General features: G+C 42.4%; 1 protein-coding gene across 2 annotated transcripts in view; it reads right to left on the bottom strand.

Moving 5' to 3' along the window:
* PTPRB (protein tyrosine phosphatase receptor type B) overlaps window positions 1–17090 on the bottom strand; it is a 471570-nt gene that overhangs the window by 81372 nt on the left and 373108 nt on the right. For both annotated transcript variants that reach the window (XM_086921879.1, XM_086921886.1), the window contains 8 exons: window positions 11788–12031; window positions 10905–11011; window positions 9664–9769; window positions 5501–5584; window positions 5389–5406; window positions 5217–5298; window positions 832–922; window positions 202–278 (listed from right to left, as the gene is read on the bottom strand). In XM_086921879.1, the coding sequence (XP_086778005.1) occupies window positions 202–278; window positions 832–922; window positions 5217–5298; window positions 5389–5406; window positions 5501–5584; window positions 9664–9769; window positions 10905–11011; window positions 11788–12031 (809 nt within the window). The remainder of the gene's footprint in view (window positions 1–201; window positions 279–831; window positions 923–5216; window positions 5299–5388; window positions 5407–5500; window positions 5585–9663; window positions 9770–10904; window positions 11012–11787; window positions 12032–17090) is intronic.

Raw genomic sequence — 17090 nt, 5'->3', positions numbered from 1 at the left:
GCAATTTCCAGGAGTCTTAAAGTTTAAAATTGTGAGCCGCAAAGATATTATAAGACATTGTTAATTAACTTGTCTTCAAGCTCTGGTCTATGGCTAGAATTAACATTGCGATCCGCAACATGCTCAAAAGTGATGCAATATTTGTATTAATGTGTACTTTCAGCCGCAGCACAAGGACTGGGCGAACATGCGTCCACTTACGGGGGTGTAGCTGGCATTGACGTAGTCGGAGCAGGGGTCGTCGTCCACATTTGCGAGCTTCACTCTGGTGGAATCGTCTGGAAACAGAATATTTCCGAAAGGAGTCAGAAGCATGAAGTAACTTGATTACACTAATACAATAATGTCTCCATTAAAGCATATTATGAGCGCGTTTCACACATTTTAGTGCAACCCGCACTGGCCCGCGGCAGTAAATGTGTTGGGTCTGGTTATTAGAGGATGTTTCATCCCAGTGTTGCTGCTGCTAACATGTCATTAATGAAACTCTTCTATTTTATGAGGCGGTTTATGAAAAACACAACCACAAATCTACAGAGTACTTCTGCGACTTCCAAGAAACAGGCAACGGGTCAGTAAATGGGCGCGCTTAGCCTTATTGACAGCGGCCATTAATAACTAGGCGGGATCATGTCGCTTAAGAAACATGAGGGTCCCAGACGAGCTACAGGGCCCACTGGGTGCAATGCATCACCCGCGCTGCGGAGGGCAACAACATTCCACAACATTCTGTACAAAACAGCCATGGCGCATTCCCTGCCTGAGCTCTTTCAGAACAAGTGACAAACAAATAGCGCGAGGCAGTATTACAAATCCGCACATAAAACTTACAGGGTAATATATTGTTGTATCGATTCTTGCCCCTGTTCTCCGGCAGAAGTGCTGTGTCAAAGGATTGGTTTCGACCCACGTCCTTTAAGTCCTGAAACGACAAGAATACAATGTAGTGTGTGGGACTGATGCCCAGGAGACGCTGCGCGGCGCGAGCGCTCTACGTCACAACGAGGAAGATAACACAGTGCTGAGTAAAAGTGGGCTGCTTCCTCAACCAGTGTGGAAGGACAGCCGGGTAAATATCTGCCGTGGATGAAATCATGGGGAATTAAGTATGGGGCAGATGTATCAAACGTTTTTTTTGTCGCAAACGCTGCGAATCGCAAAATAGCAGCGTTTGCGTCAAAAAAAAATCGGAAAATGCGATGTATCATTGAAATCGCATCGCAAACTTAAGGAATCGCAAAATTTGCGATTCCTTAAGTTTTCGTCAGCATTTAAGGAATCGCACATTGCGATTCCTTAAATGCTATGTTTGAAGCATCCAGGTTTTGCAAATTTACACTAAGAAATCGCAAATTACCACCAACTTGTTGTTGGTGTTAATTTGCGAATTCTTTTACAAATGCACTTTTTGACATTTGTAAAGGTGCCATGTGGCGCTCATACATGCCCTTAGTGCATGTATGTGCGCTATATGTGCACACGTGTAAATTTCAGGGGCACAGCAGGGTGTCCTTAAGACACCCTTGCACCCTTGAAATTATTCTCAATTTGCGATTAGCAAATTGCGAATCGTAAATTGAGAATATTTTCCCATTCCTTCCTATGAGCCTCCTGGCCCATAGAAATGAATGGAAAATTATTCCTTAATTGCGATTAGCAATTTGCTAATCACAATTAAGGAATTTTAAGAAATCGCTAAAAAATTGCGAATTTCTGGATACATACCATTTTGCCATTCTCAAATAGCGATTCTCAAAAAATCGCTATTTGAGAATCGCAAATTGGTATCTTGATACATCTTCCCCCTTTCTGTTTTCCTAGCACATACATGCACACGCCCTTGCATTGTGTATAAGGTATTGCCTGGCGTGACGGTGATTGCAATTGGGCCCATATGGGCCTTCTCAAAGAAGAGTGTAAAGGCACCAGGACTTGGAATGGTGCTGGGGAGGTGGAGGCACACCAGTGAAGACCCTCAGTGGGGTGTGGAGTTAAACACACAAAAAAGTGTTAGGTGTGATTCACTTAAATATGTATCAGGGTAGGTGACAAAAAGTGACGGGGAGTGATGTAGGGATGAGACTTGCGAGAGCAAAACCGATAGATATGGGATTTTGCTTGGGGTGCAATGGTCTGCTGGTTATGGCATTAGAGAGGGCCAGATTACATTTTGGAATGGTAAGGAGGGGCACAGAAAGAGTGATGTGGAGGGAGACAGTGTAGGGTGGGATGATGGATACCGGGGGTTTCTCTCCACTCTCTTTTCAGACACCATCCACAAGCTGAACATGTATTATGTCAGCTATATGGTGTGCTGATAGCAACAAAATCACTGCACCAAAATGACCACAATCTTTTGGCCAACTATTCTCTCCACAGTCAACAATCATTTTAGACTTACCTTCCTCTTAAACTATTTTGTTTGCATAGAAGCCCACATTGACATTTTCTACGTGTTATGTTATGCTATGATTTCCATGCAGATATATAAGTACAAAACTATCCATGCTTCAGAGCGCTCCTAATTTCCCACACATACATGAAGAACATGTGTACTACTGGCCACAAGCCTTCTTGCTAGCAAGTTAATGATTAAACATCACAGAAGCCATTGAGGAGTGTCGGCCTGACAGGTCTTGTGATAGCCTGAAGAGTGAAGACAAGCATTCAATAATAACGCCCACTCGTCTAAAATCGATACAATACTGCACTTATTATAATGTCTATTTCGCTCCAGCAAACATAGTAAAATGGTGTGGGTCAATGCATGCAAATTGTCTTAGAGGTTCTGCCACTATGGCAGAAAGAAATAATTTCACATGTATGCCACCTGTCCTCTATAACAGAGATATCAAATGGACATATTTTCTGTGATTAATCCACAGACGACTCCAACATATAACCTCGATTCGTTAACAATCTTCTTAGGTAGCTACATTGACAGAATTGTCTGATGTGCAGCAGTAGTTACTTGAAACCTGGAGCCGAATCATGTCTAGCTTTTCTGGCTCAGAGCCGAGCATCTGTTTAATGCACCTTCAGTGTGTTAAGTGAAAAGTGAATTCATTCAACCCACTATTTCTCAGTGTTAGTCAGGGGCAGCTCCTCCACTAAAGCGTAGGAGCGTCGCCCCACAGTTTTCAGAACAGTGAAAAATAAAAAGATACTAAAATCTTTGTAATTATCATTTTACTTTTGGTAGCTGCGGGGCTGAGGTCACGAGGCAATTGTGGAGGGCGCACTCTAAGTGTGCGTGACTGTTTGGCTGGCCGTCTTGGCTCGGCCAAACAGTCATGCGCACTTTGAATGTTCCCCACCAGGCTGCATTACACCCCCTGGTGAGGAACATGCCCAGGCTCCCATTCCCACATCTGAGCACCAGAGCACGGTGCTCAGACCAATCACAACGCTGCATCGCAGCATTATGATTGGCTTAAGGAACGGAGCTTGTGTGTGCTTCCATTACCTGCTTCGGTTCTGGGATGTCGGCAGGGAAGCTGAGGAGAGACGCGGCCGGCTGAAGAGGTAAGTGTTTTTTTTGTTTTTGTTTATTTTTTAACTCCAATCTTGCCTGCCCTGCCACTCCCATTCCCTGCCAGCCGCCACTGGCGTTAGTCCTCTATTTTCAGCACTGGTGAGAAATTGAAAACCTTGCTCACAGTTTTCGAGCTATGCTCGCTGAGAATAAAAAACGAACTCAGAGAAATACCGGGTTATATGAATTCATTTTATGCACTGCAGGCGCATGAACCTGGCACTCTGCACCAGCAAAGTCCATCATGATACAACTTCTGATCGCTAGAACATGTAAAAGCTGTGATATACTGTATTTAGCAACTTGAGGGATATTTTAATGAGGGACACACTTTTCTTTATATAATCTTAATTAGAGCCGGGAGAAATAACGAAACACATGGACTTGCTTTACATTTAATACTCTACTACTTCCTCATTAGAGTAGATAACTTGAAATATCCTAACAACGATTAAATATTTATTATGAAGATGAATTGTGGATACAATTTTATTTGATTAAAGACCGATGCCTGGGTGAGATAAAAATAAAGAACAGTGGAAATCAACTGTATTGAAAATGTTAATGAACAGCACATACAGGAGACTGAACCACTTTGAACCTTCACTCCTATAATTCCAAAACCTTCTTCCTGGATGAAAGCAAAACCTTGGGTCCCCAGTATTCCAGACTCCCCCAGCACGACAGTGCTACTTAAAATACACAAATAGAGAGATTGTAATAAATCCATGAGGGCCCTCAGTAAAGAAGATGCAAGTCCTGATTTTAATATGGCTGCCAGTAGACTGCCCATCAGTGCATCTATTCTACCACTGTCCCTTTCATCTGAAGCGTTTCACAAAATATATGTGAAACAGAAGTTGTTCCTTTCATCCAAAGAAAAATACGAAGGAACAGACCCTATGTCACCAAGCGATGCCATAGGTTGTTTGTTGGGCTTCCTCTTCCTTGTCCTTCCTCCTTTTGGCTTTTCTGTCTTGCAGACTTGGGCTCCTCTGACTGCAGGTTTTGATATTTTGATCATCTTTGCCCCATTTTACATCTCTCCTCACTTGCTTTTCTCTTGCACAATCATCTTTGTTGCTGTCTGTCCCCTCTTTCCTGTACCTCTTTCCTTAAACATGGGCTTTATTGGGGCTTATGATCTCCCTTTCTCCATAATCGTCTGCTGTTATGCCGTAGGCTGACTCCTTCTCTCCAAACTCTTACTTATAATTTCTAATCCTCTTCAAGGAACTCCCGGTACCCTTATAGGTCGCTAAGTGTTTCCCCCTTTAAAATTACTAGCACACGTTCTGAACCAGCAGAGACACCAAATACCACAGAGTGTTGCTAGCCTAGTTGTTTCATCCCACATTGATGGGCCTTCCTTCTTTAATCTTCAATGCACAAGTCAACCAAAAGTTATGCCTTCCTTTTATATCTTTATTCTTGCTATGCTGCCATTGCCGGGTCCTTTGACAATGCACTCCCTCCAGTTGCCTCCATTTAACATATGTTCCACAATCAAGCCACATAGAATGGAACTGTCAGACCAGTCTGGCATATTTCTACTCACGGCAAAATCAGTCACTTATCAAATACAGTTATCTTACAATGGAGTAAAGATAGTACATTGCTTTCATGTTAACACCTTGGACTCTACATTACTTCAGATACCCATGTTCATACTTCACCCTACCTCGTACTCCTCCGACAGTAGGTAGTTCGAGTCTGCTTGAAGTTTAGTGAAGTGAGTATCAAACTGACTTGTTTTTATTGGGCTACATGAGGAAGGAGACAAAGCAAGATTTAGACTGAAAGTGTATGTTTTGTTTATTTAATTACAATCTGTAGTCTTTTTATGCACTCACCTGGAAGTTCTTCTGTTGCTGCGAATCATAAAAACATACCACAAGTTAGCATATATTGGAATCTCTTACACACCAAACATAGTTTGTAAGAAAAATGATACTGTCGTCTTACCCTTTATTACCCAAATGTAAATGTACAGATGATGTTCTCTCGCGTCGCGCACTGAGCCTTGCCGTAGGTCCATCTGAACTGTTACTATAATAATAAAAAATAAAGAGACTTTCTTCATAATTCACTCAACATCGGCATAGTCTGGAATATAGGTGTGAAAAGCGAGGTATAGCAGTTATATGTATTTAATTCAATCTAGCATATTCCAACTAGCACTGGAAAAGGGTTCCTGAGTTGATACTCGCCTGAAGAGGTAATGGTGTAAAACAGAGAAAAAGTACACAATAAACTTGGGAAATGCATGGATTTCTCATCCGGCATATATTCTAAATGCAAAATCACCATAACATGTCAAGAATGAGTGGGACAGACAAGGCTGTAAGGGCAGTGCGAAAGACAACACTGAACACCGGGAGTAGCCTTTAGTGTTACAGTAAGCATGGAAATGGGCAGCCTATATCCCCCAATAGTGCAAACCAAGTGCACTTCAAAATAAACATTCATGTCACCCAAATTGACATCCAGCTCCACAAAACACCAGGGAACCAAGCACACACCCCTAAATGTCCAGACCACACATTCCACTGTCTCTTCCTCTGCCTCAATAGAGTAAAAACTGAAATCCTGTTGGCGACACCCAACATGCTTCTTTTGACTAGCTAACACGTCCGGTGACACTCCAATCCAGATCACTAGAAGTAAGAAATCTAGCACAGTTCTGAGTTGTGTCAACACCCTAAACTGACCCAATACTCAATGGCATCCATACACAACTTCACTTTCCCTCAAGTTAGACACCAAGTGAAGATGGGAAAGATCTCTATGATATCACTACTAATTTACATAAACATTGTCTACAGAGCTCCAAATATGCCACTCAATGATTGGAAAGACTGCAGAATCAGGCAACCAGCATGGACCTCAATCCATAGAAATATGACCGAAACCAGCTCCCAACATGCTCTACTGAGTCCCAGTTGAATTAAGGAGCAAATGTAAAATGGTTCGAACCATGCATAATACCAACTCATAAGGGCATAGCTCCATGTTAACACTTCACCCAAGAATATAACAATCACACATATGAAGGGTTTGTACAGGATTATTTCAGGAAGAGACATGGATCACATGTATGAAGGGTTTTTGGGGAGCATTCGAAGAAGAGAAGGAATCGAATGGGAAGAGTCTGCAGAAGAACAGTCCATGTGTTGAATAAATCACAAGCATGCATGGCACAAGGAAGAACAATCAAACAGGAGAATAACTCAGAGTGGCTCACCTTTGTCAAGGTCCCAGAGATATGCATGCTGAGAAAATAGGATAGCAAAGGCTTTAAGGTGAATATTAGTGAAAGAAGTTGAACATTGCCTGAAAAACATGTTAAGGTTTGAGAGTGGAGTGAAAGAAAGAGATTTACAAAAATCCTGAAATTTGGCATCTTTAATGGAAAGGCAACCACATATTTAAAGATTGTGCATAGTGTTGAAGGACACATATCGGTAACCACTATTATTAGATAAAAATCACCATGTTTGAAGAGAGTACAAAGTGAAGCTTAGGAAAACAAATTAAGTGGCACAGATCCCACACAAGGATATGTTGTTGTTTATTTTTTTTAAGTTTCTGCATATTTGTTAATCAAAATCGTTGTCACAGTATACACATTGACAGAAAATACGCAAGGCAGGCGGTTTGTGATACATTATACACAGTTCACACTATCCTGCTAAGTAGACAATCTAGTTTGTAATAAAGCATTAGAGTGTTAAGTCCTCCATGGGCGGCTGTGTCGGTAACGCAGGTGGCTCACAAATGGTACCTATTTATTTATTCCACAAGTATATGTTATGTTAGGTTAGGTTATGTTATGTTACAACCCTTTCTAAAGTGCTTGATCAAGAACATTTCTTCTCACTGAGCAGAGTTAATCCATCATAACATTTGGAGCAATGCTGCATAATTGTAAGCAATTCTGAATAAAACTGTTTTAAAGCCTCTTTTAAAACTAATAATGAAGGCTGGGAATGGAGATGAAAGGGGAGAAAACTCCACTCCCGGAAGCAGCCTAAGAAAAGGCTTTTCCACCATAGGCTGGCAAGCAGATTTTATATATCCCGAGGAAAAGATGTAGCCTAGCCATGAAGTACCTTGTGAATAAAGGACAAGGTTTTAAATTCAGTGAATTCTCTGAGCTACTGGAAGCCAGAGCATCTGAAAGAGTGGGTGTAATATGACCTTTCATTGATAGTTTAGTTATAGGTCATGCTGCTGCATTCTGGATCAGTTGCACAAGTCTTAACTGATCCTTTGAAACAGCTAGATAAGAGACATGTGTTTAGTTCAGCGAAGATTGAATTAAAGATGTGACTACTTCTTTGTGAAGCTCAGACGGGATGAAACGGAGAACCTTTCTAAGCTACGTCTAGAAAGAAGTATGTGGCGTGAACACCCAGAGAGAGCCATGCTTATCGGAGAAGTAATCACATGCCTGAAAAGCCTATAGAGGGTCTAGCTGTAAGGAGGAGATATTGTATGTTTGAAGAGTACGTAGGTGGTCCAGCTGATGGGAGAAGGACTGACCTAATGGAAGAGACCATACATGGTTTGGGATATGAATTCACTTTGTGGAAGATCCCAAAGAGGGTCCACCCAACAGAAGCAGGAAATATGTGATTGTGGAGAGGTGTGGCTCACTGGTTAGAGGCGGCAGACCTGTAAGCAGAGAACGGCCCGGGACCAGGGTTCAATTCTTGACGTGGCAGGGTCGTGGACCAGGGGTCAATGGACTCGATAATTCTCGCCTCGGTGCCTACTCTAACCAGGGAACACACTCGGTAACTCTGGGCATTAAGATTCCCTCATCTCTGCAACGGCCCCCCACAGACGCCGGGGATGCCTGGTTTCACCCTGAAGATACCCAGAAAAGGACCATCTCACAGGGAAAACCAGGACGGGTTCCCCAGCGGTCTACAGCGCCAGGGCACTCGGGTAGAGTAACAGTGCGCATTACAAGAATCCCACATAAAGCAGATAGTGGGTCATGCTTATGGAAGAAGGGCATGCTTGTAAAAGAAAGAACATGCCAAAAGTATCGTGAGAAAAAGTGAAAAATCTTTAGAAAAGCACAGTTTTAGAAAAACAAATCAGGGATGATGATTGATGGTTTGCTCATTAAAGAAGGAATCGTGTAGCGATTGATGCTTCACTAAAATGACCTTTAATGTTTGAATAGGATCGGTTCTGCCTAAGGGTACCACAGAAACACCATTGCTGATCTAATTGTTTTAGGCACCTTCAGCTGACAGCTACTGTCAATTACTCAATAGCAGACTGTCTTAAACAATCCAGAAAAGGTTCCTAGTTTAATGAAAGTAAGTATTTTAGAACACCTAATTACCTCATAGGGAGCTTCGAGCTGCTTTCTATTGCTATCTGGCATTCTAAGACTCAGTTACACAAAGTGATTTTCTCAGGATCAATGCAACCGTTTAGACAAGTGATGTTCAACGCATGCCCAAGGTGGCCAGGTCAAACTGAAACTACCTTACGTATTCTGTGATGATACTCAAAATATGGCATGCATCTGGACTTTTATGGATGCCGCTGGATACAGGTAATGTTGAGAAGCTGATAAAATAAGCACAATGCTGGCCTGAACCATGACACCTGTGTGTGATCTGAAGATGACTAACAGGCAAACACAATGTTTATTATGTTATTTCAAACTCCTATTAAAAATACCAAACATATAGGAACAGATTCTTATGTGTCTGTGACTGCCTCCGGTCTTAGGTATAATGTACAATCAGTTTAGTGCCCGCATCTGACAACTGCTGAGATCTGAACATCACTACTACTGGTGCATTAAAAAGCAAGACAGTGTGCCTAAGCACTATGCATTGGTCATAGGATCAATTCTGGTGTTGGAAAAAACTGTGACTGTATGTTACAGAGATCTGTTGGAAAGGCAGCAGCATGTGTCTGTGCTCCACCTGCCCTTTCTCTTGGCTTCTCTGCCATTCTGCTCTTCTTTGCGCTATGTACTTACTGTAGGTGCTCGCAGTTTTACCAAAGCATGGTTATATGTTTCCGATTCGAATTCACTGGTGAAGTTAGGCAGTAACCATCAAAAGCAATGGTGCAAAACTTAAAGGGATGCTCACCCGCGCCGCACTTTTTTCCTGTAGACTAAGAAGGCAGCGACTGCCACCAGCATCAGTATAAGGAAGAGTCCAGCGCTTATACCTTCAATCACCCCCAGCAAAGGCTCTGCACAGAGACAAAAAATAATCAAACTCTTGCGTTTTCTTACGACATATGAATATTCTTGGACACAGTCTGTGATACCAGGAGACAACAATCACTGATGTTAAAAGAATCAGTGCTCTGTAACGCAAAAGGAGGACATTTGACCTTTATATGTCTATAAAGAGACTAGAAGCACAATTCCATTTACCTCACAGTATCCCTTAATGATGCGAATTATTTAAGGTTCCAGTTGCCTAACTGGCCATTATATGCAAACAGGCGTGGACTACTCTGTGTACCAAATAACAAGCTTTAAGCAGTGTTTAAGTAGGACATTGACAGCTGGTATACAGTCAAATAGCATCAAGAAAGAATTAAGGGCCATATGTATCATCATCCAGTTTTGCGATTCTCAAATAGCGATTTTTAAGAAATCGCTATTTGAGAATCGCAAATAGGTATGTATGTACAAAATCGCTTTTTTTTGCGATTTCTTAAAATTCCTTAATTGCGATTTGCAAATTGCGAATCGCAATTAAGGAATACTTTCCCATTCATTTCTATGGGCCAGGAGGCCCATAGGAATGAAAGGGAAGTTATTCTCAATTTGTGATTCGCAATTTGCTAATCGCAAATTGAGAATACTTTCAAGGGTGCATGGGTGTCCAAAGGACACCCTGTTGCACCCCTGAAATATGCATGGGTGCACATGTGGCGCACATACATGCCCTAAGGGCATGTATGTGCGTCACATGGCACTTTGAAAAATGCAAAATTGTGCATTTTTCAAGGAATTCGCAAATTACCACCAACTAGAAGTTGGTGGTAATTTGCGATTCCTTAAGGACATTTTGCAATTTTTTTTGGCTTCTTACATTGCATGTAAGGAATCGCAAATTATTTTGCATGCAGATGTGTGATACATACCATTTTGGGAAAATGCGTTCGCAAACGCCAAAATTCTGCGAATTTCGGCGTTTGCAAACGCATTTGGGCATGATACATATTGCCCTAAGTAACAACACGCTTGAAAGCATGGTTTCTTATAGCTACCTAAAACAAATATGTTGCAGCCGCAAAGTGTGGTCATGACTTGTGAATTGGAAAGGGAATCTTTAAAATAAAATTTAAAAAAGAGTTGCACACCCGCACTTACCCGACTCTGTCACGATGGGTAGAGAATAGAAAGTGTCTGAGAAAAGAGGTTTGGAAAAGTCCCTCAGATCTTCACCAAAGAGCTGTGTGAAAGCACGAATGCTGATCCTGAAAACACAGTAAAAGAGGAATCATCTACAGTGGTCAGTTGTGAGAATAAGCCGAAGAAGGTTGCACTGCTACTTAAAGACAGACTTTTCAATGTAGGGCTAGGAGGTCTGAATCCAAGACAGATTTTCAGACTGTGCGAAATTAGTAGCATTTAGATTAATTGAATGCAAAATTACCTTATGTGAATTGCCTGAAAATCTGGCATGCATTTGGCTCGCCCTGATCAATAGTTAAGACCCCTGCTCTAAAGCATCAAACTGAAGCGTGGAAAAGGCAAATAAAGAACTGATGCAATTATCTATCTATCTATCTATCTATCTATCTATCTATCTATCTATCTATCTATCTATCTATCTATCTATCTATCTATCTATCTATCTATCTATCTATCTAATAATACATGGGATTCTGCAATTACTGTATAAAACACCGTCTCAGATTTTTTGTAATAGGCGACTTGTGACGCACCCAGTCACCTATTATAAAGAAATTACATCAGAACGCAACTGTAATGCCTCATTGTCAGTTGCGTTCTGACATCACACTGTCTTCTGCCAGGACCAGGGGGAAAGACAGGCCATGTCATGGAGCATAATTAAAGGAGATGTTTGGCCGTGTTGTTAACCAAACCAAGACAAAAATGAAGACTCCTCCATTCCCTGTGATAGGTGACATGCACTGGGTACCAGCCTCTAAGATAGACAAAGAGTTGCATATGGGAAATCTGAGTGCAGGAGTTCAAACCTTGGCATAAAGACCACAGTAAATCGCACCTGTAGGGCGTCCGGGGCTTGAGTGGTCCATCACAGAACTTGTGCTGGTTCGGATCGCACTTCCCTCCGAGGCTTTCCATCTCTGTTCCGAGCTTAATCTGAACACTTTGATAGTTGTAGTCTGGGTTTTCTGCACATTTGCTGGCAAAATAGTTGGTTTGGTAGACCTTGATGGAGCTGTTGTGTTTGTACTCATGATATGTAGGCAAAGGGTTCTGCTGTTCTGGCTTGATATCACTCTTGTCTGCAAAGACATGAAGGAAAAAGAGACCCCACCCAATAAGTTCTTTACACAACACGTTTATCTGAACAACTCTTGTTAAGTATTGTGCTGTACTGTATTCTCTTTGGTATTCATACAGCACGAAGAGTGCAACGAGAGCAGCAAAGTACCGTGGGACAGGGATGGAGTGGGTTCATGGAAGGGATGCATGAGTATGCAGAAATAACTAAGATGATTTCGTAGGGAAAATGATGAGGTGCAACCAGAAGAAATGTGGCCATTCTATAACCGAGGTAATAACAATAGTTTTTTTCAAAGTGTTTCATCAAAGAGAATGGTTCATTGAAATACTCTTGCAAGGGATCTCAGATACCTGCTGCTGTAAAAATATGATAATGTTACTCTAGAAATATTCTCTTGAAATTATCTTGATCTGACTCCATTTTTTGTTTTTCAGCTCTCGTGGTAGAATTAGATGCCTATGCAACTTCTCGTTATGGCCAAACGGTGTTATCTAATGCTCATATGTTTGAGGGTTATCATCGGCAAAGGCCTTCGTTGACATGCTAAATTATCGAGCACTGTAAACGTGCCCATCTGTAATACACATTTGTTTTTACGGTATAACTATATGGCCTTTTTAAAAGGCAGTCTTGTTCAGTCTTCTGGGGCCTGCATTCAGTTATATGCAACAAAAGGAATTAATATCAATGGTGCAAGTAAATGTCAATATCCTTATGGGTCATAATCAGCAAACATGGAATTATAATTGATTCAGATGAAGTAATCACAAACATGATGTCTTTTGAGCACTCCTTTGAGTTCCTTTATACGTATCTTCTATACGACACAAAGGTCTTAAGAATAGCATTTATAAAATGCCGAAGGAGAATAGACACATACTGACACTTAGCAGCAGCAACACTATTGCAAATGTTCATTGCTCTCTCTATACCTAAACATCTGTAACCCACATGCATCAGGATGTATTCCTAGTTCTATGTATGGCACTCCACTACCCCTCAGATATATAAATACCACTAATAAAATATGATCAAATATATTGAGAACACTTAATAAAGTTTGGGGGTAGCTTGCTGCACCACCAGATAGGCACGCCTGACTTACGCCTCAATTTAAATATCGAATGGATCTGTGTAGCATGGACCTCCAATGTTCTCAAGCCCATGAACCTTGGGATTAATATCAGAGGTGTGTGCAATACTACCTTAGATCTGGCCGCTACAAGAGGCCACTGCTACATTGTGGCCTGGTGCTCCTCAAGTAGGTAGGAAGCCTGTTGGAAAATGGCGCTCTCTGAAGGGTCACCTCAAACGTTTTGCCTTCCTCCTCCTATTTGTCTGACCTTATTTTTGTTGGCTTTAGGACTCTGAGCACTTTACCACAGCTGACCAGTGCTATGTGTATGTGCTCTCTCCTCTAAACATGGTATTGCTGTTTGGCATATTTGATTTACTAGTAAAGTGGTATACCATATACCCAGGGTCTTTAAAATAAATGCTACTAGTGGGCCTGCAGCACTGATTGTGCCACCCACAGAAGTCGCCTTTTAAATCTATCTCATGCCTGCCACTAGAGAGCCTGTGAGTGCGGTTTACTGCCACTTCTATGTGGCCTTTAAAACTACTTGCCAAGCCATAAACTCCCCTTTTATTAGATATGTAACCCCTAAGGTAGTCACTAGGTAGCCCTAAGGGCAGGGTGTTATGTGAGTAAAAGGTAGGAAATTTACTTTTAAGACAGTCTATTTGTTTTTCACCACTGTGAGGCCTACCCCTCTCGTAGACCAGCATTGGGAAATCCTTAATACACCTTTAAGCTGTAATTCCTGATGAGAGAGGAGTAGCTTTTTCATGTTTCATATGTTTGGAATGATAAATTCTCCTTATTACTATTTTAGAAATGCCACTTTTAGAAAGGGGACATTTCCCTGTACTTACTGCTCTTTGTGCCTGACAGCCTGTTCCCTAAACATGTCTGGGAATTGACAACAGCAACGCTTTGTGCATTCCCACTAGACAGACACAAACACAGGTAGGTGAGGCTCATCTGCATTCTGAGCACTCATCTGCATTCTGATGGGTCTTCCTGGGCAGGGAGTAATGGAAGGGGATGATACTTACACTTCAATAGGTACTGTCCTGTCCACACACAAAGCACTGATTTACCCCTCAGGGTTAGCCTGGCAGACTGGACTAGATTCAAAGGGATCCTTGTGTACTGCAGAGAAATCTTTTGCAGTCACCCTCTACATCAAAGGCACTTTGGATATAGGTCCTGGGTCTCAGATCCCCTAAAATCAGACATTTTTTGGACTTGTAACCAGCCACAGCAGGATATACATCTGCACATTGCCAGAAGGACTGTTGTGCTGCCAGGAGGGATTGCCATTCTGTGAACTGCTCTCCTGTGTTGGTTTGCTGATTGCTGTGTTGCGGGAGGGACTGCCACCTTGCTACCTGTCTTGTTGTGCTCTCCTGTTACCTGCTACCCTTTTTCTGTGCTACATTGAAAGTGCTCTCCAATGGCTTGTTGGCTTGCCCTCTGTTCTTGAAGTCTCAGGGCCAACAAAGACTTTTTGGTCGCTTTTACTACACTACTGCAGAAGCCCCTTCCATGAGAACCAGCGCATCTGCTGCACACAAGAAAAGTCCCACGCAGTGACAATCAGCGCACCGCTCTGCATCAACAATGAACTTCTGGTAGTGAAACGCAGCACTTGCCCGATCTCCTGCTGGGCTCAGTGCTCCGTGTTTACTTCAAGAAAGGGCCAGGAATTTCCTAGTGAGCATGGCCGAGTCCTGATTGGTGGCAGTGCGTTATTCCAAACCGCCACATTTATGTAATGGAATGTTGTCAGGGCAAAGGCTTGCACTGCCTATTACTCTGCTAGAGGGAGGCAGCCGCAAATGCTCTCGACATTGAGTGGCACCTGAAAACGGGATCAGCGTGATTTCTCACAGCCCCCGCACTCGGCCTGAGGGAGGATATTGCAGCCTTTAAAGCTCCATCCCCAAGGCTGTAGACACTGGCGGCTCGCCCCAACCCGGGTGCCTCATATGAGATAGTACTGTGTGCGAATTGAGCCGTGCTGTCCCTGTCAGCTGTGCTGCACGCCTCACATGCGGCTGAATTGTACACAGTGTACTGGTCTCAGGGGACTTGTTATGGATCTCCCTTGTTCGTGATTATTGGGCACTAATTTACAGATACTATTTTTCAGACGCATAACTAATGATCTTCTGCTTGGATTGAACTCAATGGAACCTGGTCGAGGCAAATGTAAATAACCTACAAAACGTTGAGTGTTCTTTCAACACTCAGAACTTTAAGCACCACATTTTTACCTGCATACTTTGGATGTTCATATCTCGAAAAGTATACATTGGATGTTTATCGTTTTGGCCTTAAAGTGTTTATTATATAACACCCTAGTTTTATAAACCTCTGTAGAGTCTTTTTGTGATGTATTCATTGTGTTACTGTGTGTTGCACAAATGCTTTACATATTGCCTCTTTTGATAACATGCCTACTCTGAGCGAAGCTACCAGTGGGTAAGCACCGGTTATTTACGTTGTGTATCTAGCGTACCCTGACTAGAGTGGTTGGTTCTGCCTGACCTTGGTACATATCTCAGTCAACTAGAAACCCCACTTCTAACAAAGCTCATGTGCACTAACATGCACGTCCACACTTGTAGATCATAAATCTTCTCCTTGGCCTCTGGTACGTGTTAATAATGGTTGGGATTGTTTTGTTAGTCTGCAGTACGCAGAAAATAATTCCATGACAAATGCACTGTTTTCTGGGGTACAGCACGAAGGGAGCTTCCAACTACAATATGCTAAAAATGAAGAGAGCACCCAGCAGCAGTCTATTCAGGCTGCAGACAGCCAGTCAAAATCTCGGTGGGCAGCTTGTGCCTTCGTGAACTACGTTTTGCTATCCAAGTAGGTAGGGGTAGTCTGGTCACAGGCAGATTTATAAATCCAGGCAAAACATCCACCTGTTTCCTTGCTGTGGCTGTGTTAAAGATTTTGCTTTTGTTTAACACTAAGTCACTCCACATGTGTCCAAAAAAGGATTCATTACACACCAAGCGCAGTGCTGGGTAGAAGCTACACTCAGTGCCAATATGTAGAATCCTAGCTGCCAGGAACCTCTAGTTCAGTTTGGGATTGGGTCAGTCAACTATGCTTTTCTGTGTTGCCCACCTTCTGCTGCAAAGCAGAACAAGGGTACATATCATATTCACTCCTCCCATTGATGGGTTGCTTATACGGGGACCTGTCTGTCCTGTCTGTCCTGGACATGTGTTGAACTGGATCATTTGGCTATGCTGCAGTGCTGAAGACCTGCATAAGTGCAGGTCTTCAGCACTGCACTTATGCAGTGCTGAAGACCTGCATAAGTGCAGCGGCTTCAGCTAGTGCAAAGCGCTGCTGCCAGATTGGTGCTAAAATGGCCAAAGAAATCGTCAGCCTCAGGGGCATTAAAGGCTCTTCATTGGCTTCCCATTGTAAAATGGATCCTGTTCAAAGTTTTGATTATAACATTTCGAGCAATGCACAAAACAGGACCACTATATCTACAGAAAAAATTCAAGAGATACTGCCCAACCAGAAGCCTACGATCATCAAATTCCAATACTCTGGTGGTTCCTAGGTTTCGTTTAAAAACCCATGGAGGAAAGTCCCTGGCAGTACTAGGTGCAAAGGCTTGGAATACTCTGCCTCCTGCCCTGAGAACTCTGGATAAAGAAACAGAGTTCCGTAAAGAATTAAAAACTTGGATATTTAAACTGCAAGATAGCATGGCCAGAACTCTAGTTTGATGCTTGCCTTTGTTTTCAGTCCAACTCTGAGTCACTTTGTCATCTGGTAATTTGCCGGAGGTAGCGCCTAGATGCTCCATTGGAGCGATTGCTGTGCGATATAAATAAAATTTTACATTACATTACATTACCTTGTCGTGGTATGCTGCTGCACTGAAACCCACAACTGCATTAAAAACGATATCATCCTCCTGGACCTATCAGCCGCCTTCGACACCGTCTGC

This window comes from Lissotriton vulgaris, chromosome 1_1 (assembly GCF_964263255.1).
Source record: "Lissotriton vulgaris chromosome 1_1, aLisVul1.2, whole genome shotgun sequence".
NCBI lineage: Eukaryota > Metazoa > Chordata > Amphibia > Caudata > Salamandridae > Lissotriton > Lissotriton vulgaris.
The sequence above is the reverse complement of the archived record's forward strand: the minus strand, read 5'-3'. Positions and strand labels throughout refer to the sequence as shown.